The sequence below is a fragment of the Calidris pugnax genome, unplaced genomic scaffold, assembly GCF_001431845.1.
Source record: "Calidris pugnax isolate Ruff unplaced genomic scaffold, ASM143184v1 scaffold61, whole genome shotgun sequence".
NCBI lineage: Eukaryota > Metazoa > Chordata > Aves > Charadriiformes > Scolopacidae > Calidris > Calidris pugnax.
The window spans coordinates 954,070-981,505 of record NW_015090945.1 but is presented as its reverse complement, the minus strand read 5'-3'; the positions used below and the strand labels follow the sequence as shown (position 1 = coordinate 981,505).

General features: G+C 42.1%; 1 protein-coding gene across 3 annotated transcripts in view; it reads left to right on the top strand.

Moving 5' to 3' along the window:
• Positions 1–27,436, top strand: part of STAU2 (staufen double-stranded RNA binding protein 2) — a 200,607-nt gene that overhangs the window by 99,383 nt on the left and 73,788 nt on the right. For 2 of the 3 annotated variants that reach the window (XM_014951916.1, XM_014951914.1), the window contains one exon: positions 6,568–6,681. The exons of the other annotated variant lie outside the window; for it this stretch is intronic. In XM_014951916.1, the coding sequence (XP_014807402.1) occupies positions 6,568–6,681 (114 nt within the window). The remainder of the gene's footprint in view (positions 1–6,567; positions 6,682–27,436) is intronic. 3 annotated transcript variants of the gene reach the window in all.

Sequence of the window (27,436 nt, the reverse complement as noted above, 5' to 3'; positions counted from 1 at the left end):
TCAGACCCTTAAGAGAGGAGCACGTTGGACCAGCTGAAGATTTACTGCTGAACTGTCACTCTTTGAGCTACTGGGTGTCTTTACCCTCCCGAGCAGTAGCCACGGTGGAGACCTCACCCACTGCTGTGAAGCAGACACGGCGATTAATGAACCCGAGGCGCGCTAATCAAACATATGTTTTCTTGACACCGTGATTGTGTTATACATCACAGCCCAACGCCCAGGCCTTTATCTCCCCTTAATGATCTGAGCGAGGGGGCTTTTTAAAATGCGGGTGTTTTTCATGGACTCCTTAGATTCGTTCCACGGGGGGTGACCATTAAAAACATCTGACGGGCATGCAGTTAGCCAGCTCCCTGCTGAGATTAGTAAAATACTATATTTAGGAATAGCACTACATCAAGGAACTCCAGCGTTGCAGGAAACAGTTTGATTCAACGCTTTTTTTCTGATTTTTTGAATTTTTTTTGTTGTTATATGTCTGATTTTTTTCATCTGGGATGATTTTTTTCATCTCAGTCTTGGGTTTTTGTATCTATGCTTCAACTTTTCGTAAAAGACTTCCTTCATACAATGGGGATTTTCCCCCAATTTAGGTTTTTTTTTTGTTTTCACTGTGCTCCTAAGCTACGTTCACAGTAAATTATATGGAATTGTAAAGCAGGTAGTAAGAATGCAAAGTGGTATTTTGATTCTCTCTCATACTGCTCCGTGTCTGAAGAATCTATCATTTGTTAGGAAAGTTCTATGGATAACACAAGGATTCACACTTTTAAACTATATTGTGAAAGCTCCTAATACTGGCTTTGCGAAAGCAGTTGAAATGAGCAAGTATATTTAATTTATTTTCATGCCAGGAGTGTTTCTTCACCGATAAATATGCATGAAACAGAGTTTGAGCTCAAACAAAGAGGATTGTTTAAGTGTTTTTTTGGTAGATGACATGACTAACAGTAGATGGGCAACAGAAAGAGGAGGGTAAAAGACCAACAGGGAAAATACAAGCATTTCACTGGGAATCTAAAGGAAGAGAAACATTTCATGAGTCCAAGTCAAAATGACTATTTTAACATCTGATTTTTGAACCCATTCTGAGTTGCTTGTCACTGTAACTCCAGAGCTATGTAAACTCTTGGAAATTATTCTGCAAATTCAGGACTAGAGCAAGTGCTTTCCCTTTAAGGGGCAGATTTAAGGGAATACCATCCTTTGTTCTAACAAAATAGTCCGGGCTTGTCAATCCAGAAGATTTGTGCATTACTGAACATAATGGCATTTTATTACCTAGTTTATTTCTGTCTAGCATTCTAAGACTCCTGCTGATGCTTTGACTCGGAGTAGTTTTTGGTTTGGAAACATGAACTCCAGTGTCACAGATGACTTCTTTCTTTTGGTAATTCATATTATTTTTTTTTTTTTTTTTTTTAAAGTTAATAAATGTTGAAGAAAGAAAGCGTTTGGCCAGACAGAAGCTGCATTTCAAACTGTGAACATCTAAGCCAGCGGTGTGTGAAAATGGTAGCCTTTATTTTTCCTCCCCTTGGACTCTTGCTAACGCCCAGTTGGCTCATTTCTAAGTAGTTTAGTGTAGTTAAACTTAACTACTGTGTGGTGATGTAACAGGGCTCTTCCCTCTCAACCCCTTCCCCGGTTGGGAGTCAATAAACCATGGCCCTTGTGCCTGCAGGGGGATGGATGTTCAAACACAGAAGTGCCCACTGGACCAGCAGACCATCCTCTGCTTAAACTTAGCACATCATTGTATTTCCAGGATAATTAATGCAGATTAACTATGACCATCATCTGAAATTGCATGTTGAGCCAATGTGTTAAAGAGCTTATTGCAAGGCAAATCCTTTGATAATTTTACAGTTTCTACCAGAACACTTCTACGTTGGGAAGGGTGCTATAGTAGAGCTCGATTCATGATATATTTTTATATAAATACAAAAGAATGGGAAATTTCCTGCTTTTGGAGCAGCGTTAATGTAATTTCTTTTTGCAGTTTTGTGCAGCATAATGTAGTTTTTCCTTTATAAACTAAGACGGGAAATTTCCTGCTTTTGGAGCAGCGTTAAAGTAATTTCTTTTGCAGTTTTGTGCAGCGTAATTTAGTTTTTCCTTTATAAGCAAAGAGATAAGGTTGGGAATTTTGGCTATGCCATTCCGCATTCAGTCGTAACATTGTGAACATTCATCTTGTGTCTTCCTTTATGGGAAGCTATAAATGTTCCATCGAAATATTTGCGTCTCTTCAGCAATTTAAAACATTAAAAACAAGGGCCAAATTTCAACATAGTTGTGGAATGGTTTCAGCCCTTTGCATACATTTCTATAGACATATATATTCACATATGGTTGTGTCTGGGGAGAAGATCGAACATGAGAACATACACGTGTGAGCAAATCCATGGCATGTGCTGCTGGAAAATATTTCCTTCTAGAATTTTATTTCACTATTTTGATGCTGGGGCTGCATTTTTGCCTTTCACACCCGGAGGTTCTGTGCCCTGCCCACAGGGAGCAGGGCAGCCCTGAGTTTGGGATTCCTCGGCGGGTGATGTGTGACTTATCTCAGGTTCTCCCCTCACCAGAAGAAGGACATTGAGGTGCTGGAGCATGTCCAGAGGAGAGCCACCAAGCTGGTGAGGGGGCTGGAGAACAAGTCCTACAAGGAGAGGCTGAGGGAACTGGGCATGGTTAGTTTGGAGAAGAGGAGGCTGAGGGGAGACCTCATTGCCCTCTACAACTCCCTGAAAGGAGGGTGTAGAGAGGTGGGGGTCGGTCTCTTCTCCCAAGGGAATAATGACAGGAGCAGAGGAAATGGTCTGAAGTTGGGGCAGGGGAGGTTTGGATTAGATATTGGGAAGAATGACTTTCCTGAGAGGGTGGTCAGGCCCTGGAACAGCCTGCCCAGGGAGGTGGTGGAGTCACCATCCCTGGAGGTATTTAAGAAACGTGTAGATGTGGCTCTTCAGGGCATGCTCTAGTGCCTGAGATTGTTGGGTTGTGTCTGTTTGTGGGGGTTTTTTTGGTGTGGAGTTTTTGTTTTGGCTTGTTTTGTTTTGTTTTTTGGTTTTGTGGTTGGACTTGATGATCTCACATGTCCCTTCCAACCATGAAGATTCTGTGATTCTCAGATTTACTCAGAAACCTCACAACCTTTGCTGCAGACACCTGTCTGCTGGCTGTTATTTTCAAAACACTTCCTGATGCTGTTCTAGAAAATCTCTGCTTATACATTGCCCAAATAAAACATTCTGGATTTTAATGAGTGAAATCTCATCGCCGTTTAATCCTTAAAATGCACTGAGCTGATTTTTGAGGGTCTGTTAATTACCCTTCCAACCATGAAGATTCTGTGATTCTCAGATTTACTCAGAAACCTCACAACCTTTGCTGCAGACACCTGTCTGCTGGCTGTTATTTTCAAAACACTTCCTGATGCTGTTCTAGAAAATCTCTGCTTATACATTGCCCAAATAAAACGTTCTGGATTTTAATGAGTGAAATCTCATCGCCGTTTAATCCTTAAAACGCACTGAGCTGATTTGTGAGGGTCTGTTAATTACAAAATAAAAAAAAAAGGAAGCTTGGAAATTAGGTCCTGGACACGGATAGTAATTGTTTTCCTAAGTCTATTATTTTTACCTCCGTTATATTTGGAAAGGGAAAGCTGAGGAACTTAGAAAAGTATTATTGCTGTCGTGGATCTCAGTAATGGCCACGTACTCATGTCTGGAGCACCTGGGCAGCCTTCAGGCACCACTCCGTGGTCGCAGATACTCCATCAGGTATTGGCTGTGCCTTCGTGTTCCCCTGCCTTAGATGATATGATATTATTAAACCAGTTCCGTAGACATTCAGGTTCCTCCTGTGCTTAGTCACAATAGCATGGACATATAAACTCAAATATTTGCCACATTCGTGTTCCCCTGCCTTAGATGATATGATAATTATTAAAACGGTTACATAGACATTCAGGTTCTTCCTGTACTTAGTCACGATAGCGTGGACATATAAACTCAAATATTTGCCAGGTCCTGCTGGCCAAAAACCTAGAGGCATCTGCTGCTCTTTGGACTATGCCAGAACTATCTGACTGTCACCATTTCTTCCTGAGTGCCTATTTTGGACATTCTCCTCAAATAGGTAAATGCCTAGCATTCTTGGTTGACAAAAAAACCAACCCCAACCTTTGGATCATAGATCCAATTTGAAGAAGAAAGGAATAAAATGGAGTTTGGGAATGTAGCAGCTGGGCTGATAAATAACGAACCGGGATTACCGGGGAATTGCGCCTACGCGTGCCAAATGTAGAAGAAATGGGAATGTTTCTGCTGACTGCACAAATCTGTAGACTGGAAAGATTTGATGAAGGGACAAAGTTTTATTCTGTTCCCCATTCAAAGTCCAGCCTTTTGTTTTTTATATCACTGTTCATATCATTAACCTAGAAAGTGATTCTTTTGGTGCAACCGAAGAGCTTCAACAGGGCAAGAGATAATTAGAGGACTGTTGTCTAAGAAATTACCAAGTAATGGCCTTGATACATTCAGATGAGGCCAAAAGTGCATCACGACATTCCTTCGGGAAAGAGAGGCTTACAAAAACATTCCAAAATTCTGAATTTATTGCGATTTCAATGTGGGGCTCTAGAGGAAGCAGATCATAGCATCATGTAGTAGTAATCGTAATTTCTCCTCTGGATATCTCCTCTTCTTTCACCTTGTTAACTTTGCTCTATTCCAGTTAGTGAAGTGTAACCTTATTCATACTATTCTCATTAAAAATAAACCTAGAAGGACACTCTGCAGGTCAGAAAGTGCCATTTGTCCATGTGTGCTCTAAGTCATGTACTTCTCTCGGTCGCCAGATTTTGCCCTGTCATATTTGCAGCGCAGAATCGTCCTTCTGAGCTTTTCTGCCCCATTTCTCCCCCTTGTGAGCTCAGCAGAACATCCAGCTCGCAACCAGATACCACGGTCGTAGAAGCTCCAGAAGTCCTTGTCATAACAGTAGTCCCTGGCGTTTAAAGAACTTCAGTTCGCAAGCCAAATTTCATACCTTCCAACCTCTTCTGATTAATCAAAATTAAACCCTTGTATATGCGAAGGGGCCTCTTGTGGTTTCTAAGTGAGCAGTATGGCTTGGCTGGCAGGAAGCCACCAGCAATTTAGTAGGCACAGATTGTGGGGGTTGAGAGGAAGAGAGACGGGGATAATCCAGAGAGCTTTAAGAAGGGTTGAGTGAAATCAATATTTCTATACACAGCACCAGGGTTTTGTGGTTCTGTGTCTCACTTCTGGCCACAGCCAGAGCTGTTTGGGTGTATTGGCAGTGGAGTCATTCTGAAACGTGGCACCCACTTGGTTTTCCTCTCCCACACGGGTTCTGCTTCGGCTGAAGTATTCCCAGTTTGCACCTGTGGCCAAAGAAGAGTTGGGGACTGGGGATTTAATTGTATCACGAAGTACCGTATCCATCGCTAAATCGTTTCCGCAGGAATAACTCTGATATGGTTCCTAGTTGTCTTCCGAAATAATAAAGTTGGATTTCGTAGCCCAAATGTCACGACGAGGCTTTATCATGTGGCTTTTGCTGTAAATAGATCCTAACATAAAAGGTCTGTCTCCAGCAGAGCTGATCTCTCTCTCCATTCCTGACAGGGGTCACCCAGGCAATGTAAATTACCACCATAAACCAAATTCCACCTCTCCCCTAGAACAAAGTGCTTGCTCTGCCTCTCGAGGAGCCAGGAGCTACGCAGAGAACTGTAATATTTCAACAATTCAGCACGAGTGGCAACCTGCTCTTAATAACCCAACGCTGGCAATGTTTAATTTCAGTTTGTCTCAGCATATTAAAATCCATCCTTTCTTTTTTGGGGTTTAAGCACTATCTGAAGGGAACCTGAAGGCAAGGAAAATAATTCAAGTAGAAGTTACTGCCTGTTACTCCTCTGTATTTCAGGCCAGATTGGAGTTCAACGTGCACATCTTGCCATCGGCAGGGAGGGAGTTACTCTTACAGCTTAGACATCTCAAGAAGAATGTGAATTCTTCTCCGGTTTATCTGTCATTTTGGATTTAATGACAAAAATCAAACCCAAAGACGCAGCGTTAGCCAGGTCAAAAGAGTTAGTGGATTTTTTTTGTAGAAATGGAATTACAATTGAAAAATTTAAACGCTTACGGCCAAGTTTTTGGAGGTGTAACGATTTGCGTGGATGTTTTATAACAAAGCTACAAAAATGCTGTTAGAAATGACATCTAGGCTGGAAACTATGACTTGAAACTAGATTCTTGTGCTCGTCCAGATACCACATCTCGAGTTCAGTCTCAGGGGTCTCAGAAACTGATGAAGTTTCAAAAACCCTCCCACAGGCAGCAGGAAGATCTGGCCCCAGATGATTTGACAGGCTCCTTGTTTTAATATGAAAGACGAATTCGATGCAAATGTTTGGAATTCTTCTTAACAGAGGTGTTGAAGAGGGACAGTGTTTTGGCATGACTCCCTTGTGCAAACCTGGTGTTTAGCAGATGACGTTATGTTATTCTGTTATAGGTACACTACAGTGATAGACAAAATGGCAAAGAGTGTATGACCTGTTTGACACTGTCTCCCGTGCAGATGACTTTCCAAGGTATCGGAAGCTCCATTGAAGCCAGCCATGACCAGGTATAATACCTTCACCCCACGCTCTTGTGATTTTTATGACTATCTAGTAAGGCCAGAATGGCAGCATTAGTAAGTTTTTGGGTTTTCACCACATCTTGTGCTTTCTGTATGGCATGTTCTTGTCCCCGGGATTTGCCTATCTTGCCACGGTAAAGTTCTGGTTAGATCTAAAGAGCGACCCCAGGAGGAGACAAAACTATGTTGCCTTTTACAGCTTTTAAAGACATTTTAGGAAAGCCTGAAGGGCTTGCTTTGGTTTTAATGGCAGATCTAGGGTTTCTGCAAAGGTTTTGTTTAATTCTGTGTGTGTATCAGGTCTTGTCTGTCCTATTTTGACTAGAAGATTATGGGTAGCTGGAAAAGCAGAGATGAAGCCATCATCTCTAGCCATCATCTGTCACAAGAAACCGGCATTTGAGAGGGGAAAGAGAATTTTAATCCGACCGTGTAAAACTCCCATGTTATTTGGCTCTTCTTGAAACGTTTAATTCAAGCTTCTGGTAAAAGCCAGGAGTAAAAAACATCTCAATCTCTCATCCCTCTGCTGTTTGAGGTGGGAACCTGGGGGGACTTCCATTCTAGTCGTCTTGTCCTCCAACGCTCTTATGTATAAAAGCAAGACAAGACGTTGATACCCCAAATTTTTTAAAAGCCAAAAGGAAACAAGTAGAAGAAGACTTTAAAACAAACCTTGCACCTTTCAGGTGTTAAGTAGATTGGAAAAGTGGTTTTATTTGCCATCACAGGCCACCTTGAAATTGCACTGTTTTCACATTTAGCAGACATCCCCATCTATGTGGGATTCTCTAAGGAAAAAGGAACAGTCACCTAAAGAATTACCGGAATTAGTTGCTTTTGGGGAAGAGGTTCAGGCACTTGTAGAACCACATTTTAGGTTGGCGGGTTTTTTTTTTGGGTTGGGAGTTTCGAAGTTAGTTGTTAAGATAAACTAAGCCCATTAGTTATTTAGATGGTAACATGAGGACACTTCCTGCCCTGAAGTGTTGAGTGTTTTACAGTAACGCGGAGGAGCCGTGGTAAGTCAGACCCTGCTTCGACAGACGTAACCCATTTCGGTTCCCATTTCATCCAGCCCCTTGTTTATGCTCTTCTAAAGTCACTCCGTTTTTTTTCTTGCGGTAAAGATCGCCTTTTAAAATGTAGTTATAACTCAAATACAATATTTAGACATTTCAATGAATTTTAGGTGGTCCCTGTCAATTTGGTAACAGCTACATTCTGGGCTACCAGCCAGCTTGGCCTTTGTCTTAGCATTTATTTAGGCTAGAGTATGATATGTAAACAGAAAAAAGACTTTGTAAGCAAAAAGCACATTTAAGCCAGCTGAATAATTATATATTTGAGACATCCAAATGACAAAGTGTTATTGAGCCTGCGAAGTCAAGCCCCTAGAAATTAGGAAATTCCAGATTATGTGCAGCATTGGTTTGATCCCAGGTGTACCCGTCGAGTGCTCCAAACAGGATATTCTTCTGGGAGGGAAAAAAAATAACACATAAAATCCAATAGATTAAGATTGTATCGTAGCATGTGCACAAACGGGTGGAATTAAGTTTGTTGGGGCCATTATGAAGCTAGAATTTCCTAGTCTTGCTTCAATTTGAAGATTAAAAGATGTTCATCGTTGGGTTTAGTTACGTAATTTTCCACAGGGTTTTTAAAAGGGAAGGAAAAATGTTTTATCATTGCATGATGGGGTGGTTGTTGAGCTACTGAGCCCACATCCCTTGTGCAAAGATTTCAGCTGAGCTGAGGGCAAAAGCAAAGAATCACCTAAAAGCCAAGAATCACCTAAAAGCCAAGCACCAGCCAGCGGGTCACAAACCAGATCCGTGTAGTCACCAGGAATCACAAAGTTCTGCTCATCCCTTTCCCAAATATCAGAGGAATTCCACTTTTTGGGGAAGAGAGATGCTACTGACAGCTTGTGTTTGAGAAGGGGGGTGGCAGGACTGGATTGAAGCATTATTTGCCATCATCTAAATAAACAGAATAAACCGAATCATTAGCAGACAAACAGAAAGTGCATCAAGTATATGCCAGGCACTGGAATTAATAAATGACAAAATCAGAGCTCCCGATGGACCAACTTAAAAAAAAAAAAGCAACTTTTCTTTCTTGTTCCTGTGATGGGTATAATTTTGCATGTTTTTCTACAACTTTCCTCGCAGCAGGTTTATTGGGTACTCGTTTTTATAATAACAGGAGACAGACGTGCTGTGCCAGTGTTAAGCTGAATTATCTGCATTTTAAAGTTTCAAATGAAGTTAAGTGCAAGGTAGCCGGGTGCTATAACACTTCAACTCTAGAAACTCTTCTTAAACTTAGGTCATCTGTGATTGTTAAATCATCTCCTATGTATTGTATGATAATTAGGACTGGTTGGTCACCTGAAAGGCTGTGATTTCAGGGGAGGCACGTTGATTTGTGTCAGCTGCGAGGCCTGACACAGTTTGACTTCAGGATCTGTCCCTTTCTGTGCTTATGAAGATAATTTTTCTCATGATGGCCCTAAGATACAGATTCTCTAAATTCTAGGGGGTTTTAATGGAAAACTCTCCAAATGAGGGTCTGGAATAAGTTCTCTGCTGGAATGTGGTAGAATGTGTTGTGTGAGAATATGTAATAAAACAGCCCTGTGCCAGGTTTGTGGCAGAACCACAGCTGACCACGTACCTTGATGAAAAAAAAAGAAACAGAAATTGAAAAAACAAAAAAGAGAAACAAGTTCCCAGTGGCATCTCCAGCGCTCTGGTCTGCCCTTTAGGTTGGTCTTGGGTTTTGTAATATAGATATATATAGAGCGCTCTGGTCTGCCCTTTAGGTTGGTCTTGGATTTTGTAATATATATATATTATATAGTATATATTTGTATATATTTGTAATATATCTCTAGATATATCTGTCTGTTTACATCCAGCAGGAGATTTGTTACCCAGCAGGTACCACAATCCTCCACAATTATATCATCTGGCTTTTCCAAATATGCCCAGACCTGACACAGCCATTTTTTCAAGTCACTTGCTCTTTTCCTCTACTCTGTGGGGAGTTTTCATTCCTTAGATCGGTTTAGCTTGTGATTTTAATGAGGGTTTTTTTTTTTTTTCTCCACATACTTCATTTGAGCAATTTCAGATTAAAATAAACAGTTCATGCCGCTACACTAATTAGTGTGCATTTCAACTGTCTGATTGACGAGGCACCTCTCATTTGATCACGAAGCGGTGCTGCGGAAGCAATTGCTGATCTTTCATTTTTCTTTTGGGAAACTGTAAAAAAGGGAAAGATTCCTAAAGTACCACTGCAGCCTAGCCTGCCACATGTTCTGTTGGGTTTTGCATTCAGGGATGCCAACTTTTTTAGTAGAAATGTAATGGTTTTTAGAACATTTTTTCTTGAATTCTTTCTTTTTCAGTTTCCCAGTGGAAATGGCCACTATTTGGATTTTTCAGTAAGATTTAAGTGCAAGCAGCTTTCTAGTGGCTCTCAAGCAAATCTGAGTTTGTCCTTAACAGTAATGAATCCTGGTATCTTGTTATTTTGCTGTGGGATTGTAGGCAGCCTGTTCTCAGGGCTTCTGATGGACTTTGGGGATATAGTGGGAAGCTGAGGAATTAATTGAATGTGGGTGATACAAAGAAAGAGAAAGGAAGACCAGGTGGTGGTCCTGTTTGTGTCACTAACAAAATGCAAGGTATGAGGAGTGGGAGACAGTAAAGGGAAGAATTCAAAGACAGGAAGCAAAAATAAGTTGAACGGAGCAGAAAACTGAGAAGGTGCAGGGAAATGGGGCAGTGAATGTCAAAGGACTGTTATAAACCAAGGAAATTAGAGCTAAGTGGAAGAGGGTGCTCAAAACCCCCACCAAAATGATTGAAGACATCTTCTCTACTGCTTAGTCTGAAGGTCTCACAGAGTTCTGCCCGGTTGGCTTCTCGAAGCATTGCGCGCTGAATTGCTGGTAACTAATGCAATTAAATACCTTTCAGCTTTAGCAAACGGGGCTTTATGAAGAGCTCTTTGAATTCTTGAGCAAAGACTTACCAAGGACTTTTAGTCAGAAGATGTAATCATAGAATCATCTAGGTTGGAAGGGACCCACAAGATCATCAAGTCCAACCATTCATAGAATCATCTAGGTTGGAAGGGACCTACAAGTCCAAATTGATGCCAAAACCACCACTAAACCATGTCCCTAAGTGCCATGTCTACCCATCTTTTAGACACCTCCAGGGATGGCGATCCCACCACTTCCCTGGGAAGCCTGTTCCACTGTTTGATAACCTTTTCAATGAATAAATTCCACCACTAAACCATGTCCCTAAGCCCCATGTCTACCCGTCTTTTAGACACCTCCAGGCATGGCGATCCCACCACTTCCCTGGGAAGCCTGTTCCACTGTTTGATAACCTTTTCAATGAAGAAATTGTTCCTAATATCCAGCCTAAACCCCCCCCCGGTGCAACTTGAGGCCATTTCCTCCAATTGCCTGTTGCTTGGGAGCAGAGACAGACCCCCACCTCTCTATGATCTCCTCTTAGGTAGTTATTGCTCCAATACTGAGCGTCCTTCAGGCTCAGCCCAAAAATGCCAAGACACAGCCCATGGTTTCTAAACTCACCAGAGGCAGGTTTCTCTCACTGCACTAGAACAAGCCAGACCCAGTTTTGAACTTCTCCTAAATTTAGAGACTCAGCTCGGTTCCAGATTGTCTTTACAATGTCCCCCCGGTGCAACTTGAGGCCATTTCCTCCAATTGCCTGTTGCTTGGGAGCAGAGACAGACCCCCACCTCTCTATGATCTCCTCTTAGGTAGTTATTGCTCCAATACTGAGCGTCCTTCAGGCTCAGCCCAAAAATGCCAAGACACAGCCTGTGGTTTCTAAACTCACCAGAGGCAGGTTTCTCTCACTGCACTAGAACAAGCCAGACCCAGTTTTGAACTTTACTTCTCCTAAATTTAGAGACTCAGCTCCGTTCCAGATTGTCTTTACAATGCGTATGTAAGAAGCTAACCTTGTGAGGGTCTTCGTTGTTCTCTGCGTGGAATTTATCTTATTTTTAAATCCTGTATGTGTAAGGTACAAGATTTGTGGGGAATACTTCTAATCATGATTCTATGATGTAATGCTGTCGGAACAAACTATTGAAGGAAGTGGAGATTTCTGTTTCCCCTACAGAATTCTAGTCGATACCATGAGGTCGGTAGAGGTGTGCTTCACCCAACACAAATTATTGGGCTCACTATGACGGTAACTAGGTTAAAATGGACAGCCTGTGCCATACAAGATGGCCTGTGGCACAGTTTCAATCTAAGAAGTGACACTTCTGCCACCTCTTCAACAAGCCAGTGTCACACTCAGCTGCCGTGTTTCACGTGTATTTTGGAAACTTGCGATATAACAGAAAAAACCCTGCTTCTCTGGTTCTTATCGCTGTGAAGAAAAACCTGAAAAAGACCCCACCTTGTGTCCATTGTTAAACCTTGCTGAACAACAGGCACGTTGAACCGTATGAAAATTTATTTCTTTAATAAAATTATTTTAAAGTCATTCCCGGTGGTGAGGAAGAACAGGTTGGGTCCATTGTGGGATTTTTGAAGGCTTGCTGTGAGTACTCTGCCTGTAGAACTGAATTTTTAACCCATGGTAACTTGATGTTCATTGAGTGGTGGCCAGTTCTCTACTTAGATTTCAAGAGACAGCTCAAAGACCAGCGCGTTTGCTTAAATTCTCATTATTTTAATGCTTTTCAATGATTTTAGAGACTGCAATGTATGCTTTTGGTTTTTTTTAGTACTGACTTCTGCTGTTTCCTTCACCCAACAGACCCAATGAAATGTGATGCTGAAGTGATGATAATGAATCTTTCATGCTCATACCTTGAGCCTTGAGCCCATCCATTATATTTGTGTTGTATATTAGATCAGGTTTTAGAACTCTCCTACACGTTACAATGCATAAAATAGCATACTTCTATTTTCTAGGGCAGATAACAGTTGTCTAATGTTGTATATCATCTACCACTATTACAACTTTTGATTTTCAAGTATAAAAATAGCTGGAAAGAGAAGCAGGGGCAGAAATTGTAGAAGTGGAAGAGCCTGCAAAGAGATGTTTCTGGGCAGGTTTAAGGGATTGTGGTGGTGTCCAGAAGCGAGCATCTCCTGATGTCTCTTGAATACAGCAAAGGTGGAAGTAGTTCTCTAGGGATGAAAGATCTCGGATTCTCTAGGGATGAAAGACCTCAGAGATGGGTGACTGGCTCGAGGGAGGTGCTTGGAGCATTGACACGTAAGGTTTAAGAGGAACTCTACCTTGTTACAGTAAATACATAGAATAGATGAAGGTCCACATCTCTGTGTTTGTTATGATCTGGGAATTGCTTGTAGATCATATTTGGGAAGTAGCACCTAGAGAGTTCCTGGCAGCCAGAGTCACTGACTGACTTATCTCTAAGAAAAACAAAAGTCCAGAAAACTAATGGTGCAGTCAGGCAGTACGCAGAGGATGAGAATTTGTCCAATGATGTAACCCAAAAAGATGAATGGGATTGGGGGTTTTGTGAAACCTTTCGACATCAGGAAAAAAAAAAGATTATTTATTGGACACTACATGAATTCCTGCTTAAAATTAATTTTGTTTTAAGGCATAGATCATATTTGGGAAGTAGCACCTAGAGAGTTCCTGGCAGCCAGAGTCACTGGCTGGCTTATCTGTAAGAAAAACAAAAGTCCAGAAAACTAATGGTGCAGTCAGGCAGTACGCAGAGGATGAGAATTTGTCCAATGATGTAACCCAAAAAGATGAATGGGATTGGGGGTTTTGTGAAACCTTTCGACATCAGGAAAAAAAAGATTATTTATTGGACACTACTTGAATTCCTGCTTAAAATTAATTTTCTTCTAAGGCGAAATTAATATTTTCTAGATGTTCTGATGTACTTCACAGTGGGTATTTGTGTCCTGGACACAGCCAGAAAATGAGAAGCTGTTAGGATTTTCTTTAAAAAATAGATGTATTCTTTTTTTTGGCTGGTGTTACGTGCTTCTCGTGTCAGCTCATTTCTACATGATTCACTGTAAATGAGATCATATTTGGGAAGTAGCACCTAGAGAGTTCCTGGCAGCCAGAGTCACTGACTGACTTATCTCTAAGAAAAACAAAAGTCCAGAAAACTAATGGTGCAGTCAGGCAGTACGCAGAGGATGAGAATTTGTCCAATGATGTAACCCAAAAAGATGAATGGGACTGGGGGTTTTGTGAAACCTTTCGACATCAGGAAAAAAAAAAGATTATTTATTGGACACTACATGAATTCCTGCTTAAAATTAATTTTGTTTTAAGGCAAAATTAATATTTTCTAGATGTTCTGATGTACTTCACAGTGGGTATTTGTGTCCTGGACACAGCCAGAAAATGAGAAGCTGTTAGGATTTTCTTTAAAAAATAGATGTATTCTTTTTTTTGGCTGGTGTTACGTGCTTCTCGTGTCAGCTCATTTCTACATGATTCACTGTAAATGCAGTTCTTATTTCTTTGGGGTGGCTTCTTTAATAAAATGAGAAAACTTTAGTTTGACCCAGTGAAAATCCTGGGTCAATAGGATTTTGGGTCAAATAGGGTCAATAGCAGCTTTCCCAAAGGTTGCTTATTTCCTTCAGCATCAGGACCCCTACCTGACCTTGTAGAAAGCTGTTAGGATTTTCTTTAAAAAATAGATGTATTCTTTTTTTTGGCTGGTGTTACGTGCTTCTCGTGTCAGCTCATTTCTACATGATTCACTGTAAATGCAGTTCTTATTTCTTTGGGGTGGCTTCTTCAATAAAATGAGAAAACTTTAGTTTGACCCAGCGAAAAATCTTCTAGCAGCTTTCCCAAAGGTTGGCTGTTTCCTTCAGCATCAGGATTCCTACCTGACCTTGTAGAAACATCTCACCCAACTACATCTCCCTCTCTTGCCATTGTGACCTGGCTGGTTGCCACCTTCTCCTTGAGGACTTCGTAACACCCAGGGTGGGTCGGGCATGGCCACAGCTGAGCGCCCGGTGCTCCAAAAGAGACACTTCCCACGGGATGGAAATACAAAGTGCTTTTGATAGATAGCACCACCCTTCACTCTTCTCTCGTTGTGTCAGGAAAGTTGCCTCCCTTAGGTTCACAGCACAGTCAGGAGGCATCCCATCAGGTTTTAGTTAGGCCTCACTAGGTTGTTGTCTGCTCTTTGGTACTTTTTCCTCCTCTGCTCCCCGCGGTGGAAGCATCGGTACGTCCTCTCCGTATTCCCCATCTTCTGTTTCGCATTATCTCAGCCTGGATGTACGTGACAGAACATTTGCTTTTCCCTGGCAGCCGCTGAAGTTTTCCTCGATGAGCCCGAGGATCAAACGTTTGTATTTGTTCAGGATGTGTAATCTTTCCTTTTCAAAAAGTGAGTTACTAATTAACTGCCGAATGGGAACAGAATGTAAACCAAGGCACGGCTCTCTCCCCGCCAGACCCTTCCAGTGCTCTCCTTCAGGACTTCCCAAGCTGCTTCCCAGTGTGACTGCCTCTTGCTGAGGATGAAGATCAGGATTTTTCCGTGCTCTGTGGATGCACAGTGATGCCAGCAGGGTGTGACATTCTGCTGTTGCAGTCTCTGGGTATCTCACATGTGAATGATGGCATCACCCTCTACAACTACTTGAAAGGACACTGTAGAGAGGTTGGTGCTGGTCTCTTCTCACAGGTAATTAACAATAGAACAAGAGGGAATGGCTTCAAGCTCCAACAGGGTAGGTTTAGATTGAACATTAGGAAGGAATTTTTCACTGAAAGAGTGGTCGGGCATTGGAACAGGCTGCCCAGGGAGGGGGTGGAGTCACCATCCCTGGATGTGTTGAAGGGACGTTTAAATGGGGCACTGAGGGACAGGGTGTAGGGGAGGACTTTGTAGAGTAGGGGAGATGGTTGGGCTCGATGATCCCAAGGGTCTCTTCCAACCTCAATGATTCTATGATTCTATGATTCAAACAAAGACCATGTATGTTTTCGGGACTGTTTCCTCTTCTGTTGGGAAAAAAAAACCAAACAACAAAGGTGAAATATCCTGGTGTGACAACTATAGGTGAGGTTTCACAAGAGTGGTGAAGTTCACAGAATGGTTGAGGCTGGGAGGGACCTCTAAATGTCACCTGGTCCAACCCCCCTGCTCAAGCAGGGCTACCTACAACAAGTTGTCCAGGACTGTGTCCAGGCAGCTTTTGAATATCTTCAAGGTGGGAGAATCTACCTCAGTTGTTCATTCCCGTTGATTTCATCTCCAGTGTCCTGGCTGCTTCCTAAACCACTGAGCTGGCAGAAACTACCTCAAGCATGTAGCCAGCAAAGTGAGTTGAACTGGCCCGCTGGGGCTTAGGTGAGTACTGGAGATGAAACAAGGGAGACATCAGGCTGCCCGGCCAAGAGAAGAGGAGAGGGGAGCCATCCCCTTCCATAGCACTGAGCTAGTAGAACAGCTCACCCACCTTGTCAAATGTCACCTGAAGACGATAAGGCAAAAATTAACAGCAGAATCATAGAATCACAGAATGGTTTGGGTTGGAAGGCACCTTAAAGATCATCCAGTTCCAACCCCCTGCCAAGGGCAGGGACACCTCCCACCAGACCAGGTTGCTCCAAGCCCCCTCCAGCCTGGCCTTGAACCCCTCCAGGGATGGGGCAGCCACAGCTTCTCTGGGCAACCTGTTCCAGTGTCTCACCACCCTCACAGCAAAGAATTTCTTCCTGAGATCTCATCTCAATCTCCCCTCTTTCAGTTTAAAACCCTTCCCCCTCATCCTATGGCTCCCCTCCCTGATCCAGAGTCCCTCCCCATCTCTCCTGGAGCCCCTTGAGGGACTGGAAGGGGCTCTAAGGTCTCCCCGGAGCCTTCTCTTCTCCAGGCTGAGGTACAGAAAAGTGGTTTTCCTGTAGAAATGTTTGTCTTGTATAGCACCCTTAAACCTCTTTAGTGTGCGGTAGCGTGATCTGACATCAAGAAGAGAACAGGAACTCACACAGAAGGAAGGAGGAAGATCAGGATGGATCAGCAGCCCTGACCTAGAGAAGTTGAGCCGTTTTGGAACCGCACGCTGAGTAGCTGCTTGCATGAAAATACCTTCGAGCGGGCTCTCGGTGCATCGTAGCATGTGGAAGTGAAAAGAGAGGCATTAACAACATGCAATGAGCCAACCTTCCGTGGACCACAGGCCAGCTCTTCACTGTCCTTAGTTTGCAATCTGTTTCTGGTTTGGGTTGTTTTGCTGTTAGTTCAGGCTCAGCTGGCCAAGGGTGAAATATAAAAATCTTGCCTTTTCTTCCTGCTTGTGGCTGTTAGGGAAGGGAAAAAGCTTAAAAGGGAAAAGTATTGGAGAAGTTTGGGAAAGCTAAAAGTGTCAGTTGGTTTCCTGCCTTGTCACCCCGCAGCAGCAGATTCATCCCACTTGCAGCATCGAGAAATCTAACAGCTTTTTCCCTGGCAGGAAAAAACAGAAGGAAGACAACAGAGGTAGGTTCTTCTCCTACTCAGCAGTTAAAAATGGATAGACACACACCTACTAGACAAAAGCTGGTGACAGAGATGGAGGCAAAACTGAAGTGGAAGGAGATCCCCCCAGTAGCTTGTCTGAGAGTTGGGATCCACAAGGGTCTGGATTTTTCATCTTGACCCCCCTGTTGGGCAGGATTTTCATTTTAATATCTATGTTCATTTTAATTTCTAGGACTGGTAAAGCCTTCAAAACTTTATGAATTAATACTAACACTCAGTCAAAATGCAGTTGCTTATTTTGTAGGCACCTCCATTTCAGACAAAGAAAGGCATTAGCAAAACTTACCCTCAACTTTGTTGCCCACCCCGTTCTTGCCAGAATTATTCCGGGGTGTTTTCCACACACTAATCAAAGTAATGCTATGTCTGTTTGTGGATGTGTGTTTAATCACTTGTCATTCAATGAAGTTGCTTAATGCACTAATTATATAATTGCCGTTTCAAAATGCATTTCCTTAACCATTCTACAAGACAAAGTAATGATTTGCACATGTTGCATCTGAAGAGCTGTGCTTTGGCCAAAACTGTGTTTGCCACCTAATTTTTCCGCTTCTCTTGAAAGAATATCTTGGGGCTGGCGTTATGCATTCACCTAGTTACAAATGGAGTTTCATGGCTTTTTGTTTGCATAATCATCATAAAATCCCTGAACTTGCACAGTGCAAATGGGAACTAAATCTTACGTCCTACACCCCTTCGTTTCAGGGATTCATTTCAAGAAGCCAGGGTCTCATCAGAAATGTTCTGACAATAGACTTAAAGGGAAAGGAAGGAGGTTGGGTTTTATAAGTAGTTACGGGGGAATTTCAGCCAAGCTTACGTGCTGTGAAATGCAGTGGGGGAACAAAACTGAGTGCTCCTCTCTGTCGCCACTTTAGTTTCATCAAATCGGTCCATTTTTCCTCAGACTATCTCTTCAGAGTTTAAACAGCTTTTCCTTCTTCTTTTTGAGATAGGTCTACCCAACATAACCAGCCCCGGTGGCAAGCACTTCTGTAACCTTGGCCTGTCTTCCAGCACCATGTCCCCACATTTTTTTTTTCATGTTTTTTTTTGTGGTTAGACTCAATGATCTCAAAGGTCCCTTCCAACCATGAAGATTCTGTGATTCTGTGATCAAACCCCTGTCATCTGTTGTGGCTACATCACTTACGTGCCCATCTCTATGTAGTTTGGCCCATGTTTTTCATGCTGAAGCACTTTTCTCAGGCTGTTGTAGACAAACTCATGTCTATTCCGGGCAGAGGTGGGATTAATAGAGGAGCAAAGAAATAGTTTTGTCAAGTAATGGGGAGAATATAAGAGTAGTCACTTGAAGTCAGTAGGGGTGTTGGTCGACAGTCGGCTGAACATGAGCCAGCAGTGGGCCCAGGTGGCCAAGAAAGCCAACAGCATCCTGGCCTGTATCAGGAACAGCGTGGGGAGTAGGGCCCGAGAGGTGTTTGTCCCCCTGTACTCGGCACTGGTGAGGCCTCACCTCGAGTACTGTGTCCAGTTTTGGGCCCCCTACCATAAAAAAGACATTGAGGTGCTGGAGCGGGTCCAGAGAAGGGCGACAAAGATGGTGAGGGGTCTGGAGCACAAGTCTTGTGAGGAGAGGCTGAGGGAGCTGGGGGTGTTCAGCCTGGAGAAGAGGAGGCTGAGGGGAGACCTTCTTGCTCTCTACAACTCCCTGAAAGGAGGGTGTAGAGAGGTGGGGGTCGGTCTCTTCTCCCAAGTCACAGGTGACAGGACGAGAGGAAATGGCCTCAAGTTACACCAGGGGAGGTTCAGGCTGAATATTAGGAGAAATTTTTTCACGGAAAGGGTTCTCAGCCATTGGAATGGGCTGCCCAGGGAGGTGGTTGAGGCCCCATCCCTGGAGGTGTTCAAAAGACAGGTTGATGTGGTGCTGGGAGGTATGGTTTAGTGATGATGCTCCTTGTTTGTTGTGTGGGTGTCTATTTTTGTTAGTTAGGTTGACAGTTGGACAAGATGATCTTTAAGGTCCATTCCAACCTAGAAGATCCTGTGATTCTGTGATTGGGGCACGTTCCTGTCCAATTTAAAGTTCAGTTCTAAAGTTCCTCCCTCAGCTACGCTCCCTGTAACACAGATCAGTACATTAAAGGTCTGGATCTCTGAGGAAGCTGTGGAGCACACTTATTTAGGAACGCTAAGGTTAAACTCATGGTGCTACATCCTCCTTTCCTCTTTGAACATTTTTTGAAATAACCCATCAAGAAAGATCTGAAGACTTACCCGAGCTTGATTGCTAGTGGTTTACCTGAGAAAATGATTTCACTTTCCTTTTTTACATGGTTGCCATTGATGCCCTGAAGGAGTGTCAGAACATCTCCAGGGAAAAATAAACATATATTCTTTCCTGTACTCATTTAACATGGCGCCCGAGTCCCTCTCTTGTCTCCCAAACTCATTTCACACACAGGTTTCTGTAGTCACACCTCGCTGACTCAGAACATCCCACTGTTTGAGGCAGGAAGGAGTCACCAACCAACCTTCCCTTCAAAGCACCAAATGTGCAACGTCCTCACTTGATGCATGAGTTCCTGCATCCCCGGAGGCTCCGTAGGTACTTGCAGCCTCCCTTCTGTAGCCCTTGCAGACCATCTGTGTTCCGATGCTAATGCTTCATTCCAGCAAGATCCTTCACATATGCTAAATGTAAGACTGCTTCCAAGTAATTCTCTCTCTCAAGGATCCAGGACTTGAGATAATAAACACTAAAATGGAGGTATCAGGCAAAACCAAAACAGTGAACCCTTAAGTTAAACTTTAAATTTTATGCGTACTTCTTCATACTCATTCTTTCTCTTTCCCATCATTGGAGAGAGTGTGAGACCTAGTTTTCCACAGATCCTTACGGCTGTACAAATAATTGATTTTACAGTCCGAAATCTCCTCTCTCATCCTTCATCCCTTCAAAAAAACAGTTCAAATGGGTCCAAAATAAAGAAGAAAATGCTTCTGGCCAAAAAAAATAACTCATTTTGTACTTGGGGCATTTTTAGTGAAACTAGGAAAATGGCTGAGACTCACAACACTGGTGGGAAAGACGATGAACTATTTTAGCTACAGCTCAACAGTTCAGGCGCTCACGCAAGATGCAGAAGATGTAAGTTTTATTCTGTGCCTGTCCCCCCAGGAGCATGAATCCTCTATAGGAGCCCCCCTCACGCTACAGAGCAGCACGGTGCTGGGTGGCCACAGGAGCAGAAAGTGATAATAACCACAGCGTAGTCATCTTCTTTGATGACACTAAACAGTGTCCTCAGCAGAAGAGTTTGGGGGACATTCTCGTGTTGTAAAAGCCCTCAAGGTGGCAGGTAGGACGCTGTTCTGAAAGGTGAAAAGAGGGATCTGGATCATTCTAGGAGTTAAAGAGCCTTAAGCTATGATTTTCCACAGTCCAGTGGGATAATTCACCATCAATGGTCTGAAGTTGCGGCAAGGGAGATTTAGATTAGATATTAGAAAGAACTACTTTACTGAGAGGGTGGTCAGGCACTGGAACAGCCTGCCCAGGGAGGTGGTGGAGTCACCATCCCTGGAGGTATTTAAGAAACGTATAGACATGGCTCTTCAGGGCATGCTCTAGTGCCCAAGGTTATTGGTTTATGGCGAGGTGTTGAGTGTGGGGTTTAGTTGGTGGGTGTGGTGTTTTTGGTGGGCGTTTGGTGTGGTGTGTTTTTTGGGGTTTTTTTTGGTTTTTTCTTTTTTTTTTTTTTTTTTTTGTGGTTGGACTCGATGATCTCAGAGGTCCCTTCCAACCACTAAGATTCTGTGATTCTGTGATTCTGTGATCAAGTGAACCTTGCCCGTTGGTTTCGCTACAAATGGCCAAAGCTAAGCAAAGTGTAACAGACAACCTCCAAGTTTCTAAAGTTATTTATGGCTGAAATGGCAGAATGTCCCAGGTCTAGGAGCAGATTTAGCCAACACAAACCTGCTTTTTCCGATGTATATCTATTTTTCCAGAAGGATATGCTTCCCTTGCTCCACAGCCAAGCCCATCCCTGCCACCGGTCCACATCCAGCTGGTGGCGGCATTGGCCAAACCTCCCAGCCCTGTGCTCCTCACCCTCTCAAGTTGCCACATGGACCTCAAGCAGGGCTGCTCCAGGTCAGGCTACGAAAGTGATTTAAGGTGGTGAGACACCTTCAGCTAAAGTCACCATGTTCCCCAGCAGTACCCAGAAAGTCATTGTCTTCCTCCCTTGTGTAATTCTTCGAAGTACAACCCACAGGCAAAGCGAGAGCTTCCCTTCCTCAGCATTCAGCTCTTCAGCTGGCTACAAAAAATAAGCTTTACGTTTGCTTTAGGGTTTTTTAAAACTTGGTTAACGTGGCATGGAGTCATAAAGGACATCTTGGCGTATGTTTAAGCCTCCGCTGTTGCTGGATGTCCTCTGCTGGTGGCTTGGTACAGTAAGGCGAGTGCCGGAGGCTCAGTTCTCTGGATGCTGATAGCGGTGGGGCTGTTGATGCAAAAAGCAAACCTTTTGCTGGTACTGGCCACAAGGCTCATCCCAGTAATGGAAAGATTTTAACTGGCTTGTGGGACGATGGAGAGCTTGTTAAGCCACTACTTCAAACCATCAAGCTGTTCAGCAAAGTCACCCCCATTTCAGACTACTCCCAAAATATTTCATACTTTGTTGTTTTGAATAATTGGGGTAGTTTTGGGGTTTTTTTTCCTAGCACAGCGTGATGGATGAAATTATGAATGGAGGAGGTTTCTGTGTTGTCATATTTGGTTCAATGCCCCGTTGTCACTTTAGGCGAAGGGGGACAATAATACACTGTAGGGGACAGCTGGGTGTAGATGGAGCTTTGTTCCTGTGAGTGGGGTGTCCTGGGGTGCCCCAGTTCATCAACACAGATAATACCTGCCCCTCCGTTTTGGAGTGTGCCAGAAAACAGGCTCATTCTTTCAAATTACATTAAAAAAAAAAAATAAGCAGGGACCGGTGTGTAGAACCCTTTTTTTCTCATCATGTATCCGTCCTCGCTTGCAAGAAAAAAAAAAAAAAAAAAAATATTGGAAAGAAATGTCTGTTATAATTTTCTAAGCTGCAGAATAGTTAAGCAAGAAGACACGGGTTTGAGAGGGAGTTAAGGAAATTAAAAAAGGAGGCATCGAATGTTGGTTTGACCCAAAAATGCTTAAAGCCCCATTTGCCCTTACGGAACAAAACTGGTAGCACAGCAGAAGTCTGACCTCTGGCCAACACCCCACTCAGACATGTCAAACTGCTTTGAGAAAATTTGCAAAAATCTGAAAGTTTTTTGGCCCTCATTTAAATAAACTAGATCTTGTGGAGTTTTTTGGAACTCTCCTAATAAGTAACACTTAAACCCCTTTTGATCAAATACCCTTTCTCAGGCAATTACGTGTTCTTAATTTAGAGGCCGGTTCAAAAGATCACTTGTTACCTTCATTTAGCAGAGGTTCAACTGCTGCAGTTTTCTGATCCTTTTAAAAAAAGGCCAAGAGGGAGAGTTTACACAATAAAAGTTCTTTTTTTATTATTATTATTCTCAAATTAATTATTTTGAAATATCTCACGGATTACATCAGTTTCTTCCTCGCATTCATGTTGCAAGATGGCGACTATTGTATATGGCTAGTGATGCATTAAATTAGTTGTTTACATTATAAAATCTAAACATATTAGAATCTTTTGTGTTTGTCTTCAAAGATTCCTATTCTAATAAAGCTTTCTGAAACAAGTAAGGTTGTCTTTTTTGTTTAGTTAATGCATCAGTGGAGAACCTAAAGATTTGAGGCCTGTAGCCATCCCTGTCTGGGTTTAGTAGAGTGTGAGGAAATTGTGTTTGGGACAATATATATTTTCATTTAAAAGGGAAAGTTTGAGTCATTTCTCATTTAGAAAAGGTAACACCTGGGACAAACGTAGGTGGGAAAGAACTGAACTTCATCTTCTTTTTCTGAAAGCCTCTGTTTTGCTGTGACTTTTAATGGGAGGAAGAGGAGTATGTGTACAGTGCACTGAAAAATAAACATTTTGGCTGCATCCTTCCTATTTCTGATGGCTTTGTGTCTCTCTGGAGGGCAAAGTGTTTCTGAGGGCTAAGAGATCCAAGACCAACATTCAGAAAAGAGAAGGATTTCGGATTTTAAAGAAACTTTGCAATTTGGTCTCGGTTGTGCTCTTTAGGAAATTTTTTAACAGAGACATAATGAAATGTGAAAAAAATCAAAGGAAAAGCTGACAGCTTTGATACGGCTGGAGCTGCTCTGGGAGAGTGACTTTCACTGAGGGATGTTCCTGAATGCTTTTTTAGCAGCAAAGGAGCTTCTTGAAGAGTCAGCCGAGCAGGTTGGCAATGAGTGTCCACATTTTCCCCTCAACACGCTCCTTTTAAGTGCAATACGTCTTAGCTCTTCAGCTAGAAAAATGACTGCTTTAATACACTTTGTAGGTCATACGGTGTCTGCCTTATGAATCTGTGTTTTAATATGCTCAGACATACATCTTCTGATCCTAACAGCGTTGGCAGCTCATGAGAAAAGAGCAAAAAAAAGAGTGAAAAACTGGAATAACTTGCATTAAGCCAGTGACCAAATAGAATTGTCACAATTATACGTTCTGTCAATGAATGTCACTGAAAGGAAGAGCAGCAAGCTAAGTGTTAACTTCGGGTTATTTTCTGTGTACATGTTATGGCTTTTAGGATAAAAAGCCAAGAGCGCTGCGTATCGCAATAGAATCTAGAACATACAGCAATATAACGAGCACTGAGTTATAGTGAGACTTGGGAAATGTGACAAAATAAGCAGTGGGATGAAGAGACCAGTACTGAAACCAGTTGGAAAAACAGGAAGTATAGAATTTGATGAAATTATGAAATATCTGAAGGAACATCTTGTTTCTGATCATGACTAAACAGTGAGAAAAAGCGATAAGAAGTAAACTGGCTATTTGGAAGAAACTTTCAACTTTAGACAAAGAAAGCTAAGTGATTAAAAGTTACTGAGGATTGTTTTGATTAAATAAAAATTGTAGCATTTTAATATAAAGTGTAAGATTTAAAGAAAAAAAAAAGGAATGTATTCTTAAATTTCTTGAAAGACATTTTTAATGAACAATAACGTGAGAAGGTATAAAATGGTTTGATGTAACAGCCCCGCAGAAGTTCTTTCAAAGGTTATCACTTGCTGAGATGTTTAGGCAAGATGTGTTCCATCAGCAGCCCAAGGACAGGGCGGCGTGTGACAGGAGAGTCGTGCTCATGGTATCCAAACAGTTTTTAGTAAAGCTAAAAGTGAATCATGAAGCTTCAGAAATAACATGAACTGTGATCCAAAGTCTAAACTACAAATTAAAGGCTCGAGAGAAAAATTATAGGCTACATTTCAAATATACCCTCTAATTCTGGACTTGTGATTTGAGATACCTTAAACTATAGTTTTCAGACACAAAGAGCACCCACGGCTTTTAAAAAGATAAAGGCTTGATCTTTTGCAGGAGCTTTACTCGTTCAGCTTAAAATGATGTACCAGATGAGCAGCCCCACCACTAGTTCATGAAGAAATTCTGGCCAAATCTCTTGATCCTGTGAAGGCTCCCATACTCCTGTAGGTCTGCAGATGAGTTGCCCCATTAGATTACCTGTTAATTGGTCTGTGTGAATGTACAGACAACCAGAAATGCGAGATCAACTGATGGGAGTGGAGGTTGATCTGAGGTGAAATACCAACCATAGCTGTGTCTCCTGGGTTGAGTACCCCAGCTTTGTTTGGGCTGGGACCTTGTCTAAGTGCATGGGAGTAAAACACAGCACCTCTGAACACAGTCATACTCAGAAATGAGGACTCCTACAGCCAGTTTTTAATGTCCAAAATTAGTTACAGTTAGTTTTAATGTCCAAACTGCACAAAAGCTGTGGTTTCCAGCCAAATCACAACTTGTATAGTAGAATGAATAATTTGTATCTTGAATTCCCTCTTGCTCTTTCTATTTCCTTTTACAAGCCATTGTAGCTGGTACTTGTACGCCCATTGCCTCCTGCTGGCTGAAAGTGACTGAAAGGGAAAACGTTCATGGTTTTAGAAAAAGAGGTGGAGGGAAGTATAGAAAAGTGGAGGCTCATTGTTTGAATCACAGGAATTCACAACCCTTGTCCTGAGAACAGATACGTGTGCTGGGTTGTATCTTAAAGACATCTCGTAGGTCTCCTTTTGGGTGATGCCTCTTACTTCTCTCTTAGACCTCCCTTCTAAAACCTTGTTCCAGATCACAAATCATTTCACAATTGAGACAGCAGGAGCCCAGAGCATCAAAGACTGGTATTTTGACTGAAAAGGAGCGCAATTTTGACAGGGATGGTCTTTATCAGAGGGAACAAGACTCTAGGGTGTGCAGTATGTATTTCTGCATTCTCCATCACGTTCTCTATTTCAAGTAGAAATAGCAGCTAAGCACGCTGAGTTCCCGGCTAAGGATGGTATAACCAGGTGATGTGCTTTGGTTTCTATTACATGAAGAAGTCAGAGAAGTCCTTTCAGGTCTTGAAACGGACAGTGGGAGTACACGGGTGTAGTGCTTTGGTGCTGGAAACTTGCTGAAGACAATGTCTCAGAGGTTCCAGCTGACCTTTCTGTTGGGTTCCTTGTCTGGCAGAAGAAAGAAAAGGCTCAATATCACTTTTACCCTATTGTAGTCTGAGAGAATCTTCTTCTCTGATCTTCCCCTGCCTTTTCCAAAATCTTTTTGTCCTTGTCTGACACTTTTGAGACGTCTCCCTGCAAATCTCTCTTCTTGTAGGTACAGTGGGTCCACCGTTAGGTTGCTCACATCTTCTCTCATGAGTGGAATAACTTCAGCTTCTTTAGTCTTGAAATACAAGGAAGATTTTATATACTCACCTTATTCTTCACAGTCTTTTTCAGAACCATCTAATCTGTCAATATAGCTTTTGAACTTTGGAGCTTAGAGCTAAACATGGTCAAGTTGTAGAATAAATGCATCTCTACTTGTAATAACACGTTCCTGTTCCTCAATACCATTCTGTGCATCTAAGGGTTTGCTGTTGTAGCCTTTGCATTACTTTTCCTGGTGAGGTTTGTTCCGTTTTTTTAATTTTGTCCTTTTTTTCTGGAATAAAAGAGCTACATCTGAATGAGGTGGAACTTGCATCATTGCAGATTACCCCTTGAAAGTTCCATTTTTACAAAGATTACATGTCAACGTTAGGGCTGCCTTTTTTTATCAGTTCTTGCTCTTTGCTGGAGAGAAAGCAGAGAATGCAGCAATCTCTGTTGAAAGTAGGTCTTTGCATGTTGAAAACAAGATTCAATTTCCCCTAAATTTCATTATTTCTTGGGTTGCATTCCTTGAGCGCTGGGAGTAAAGTTCAAAATGTTAATATGCTGGTATGATTAGGATGCTTTTGATGGATGTGGTCTGTGTGAGGCTGGGCTCCTGCTCAGGATCAATCAATCAGTGCCCGCCGAGTTTCGTAAAGTAAATGTCATTAAAGGTTGAGTTTGCTGAGAAGGTATTTGTGTTCTTTAAATAATCATCTGGCATATTTTCTGCGTAATATCCTTACATGCTGTCAAAAATTAAGGAGGAAAGAAATGTTAAAAAAGGCAAGTCTTCTGCCTATACATGCGCAGGAAGCAGCGTACATCTGAGCAGTCCTGTCGAAAACAATCAATTAATCCAGTGTTATGTCAAAATACTTATATGATGTTGAATAAAATAAAATGAAGGTTATGAGTAGGAACAAAATTCTTCCAGATTACCTCAGAGCAAAAAAAAAATATACTGACGTGCGATCTGTACAACATAGGAAGTAATGTATATATTTTACGTTCGTTCTTACAGAAAATACAGAAACCTGTATGTCAAATTACAAAGCACTTACGTGAGTAGTTAAAATTAATTCACAGGGATTAGTTGTACATAAAGTCACTCAGTTCCATAGCATTTTGGAGATCTGGCCCGGGCTCTAGGCATCTATCAACATACTCCAAACAACTTGTCACTATGATGTATCCTGTATAAATTAATAATCTGTGTATACATCAGATATACAATCAAATGATATTTCACGTTTGAAATAGATTTAAAATATTTTCTTTTGATATAAATTTCTTCAGGGCCATGTTTTTTTTTTTTTTTTTTTTTTG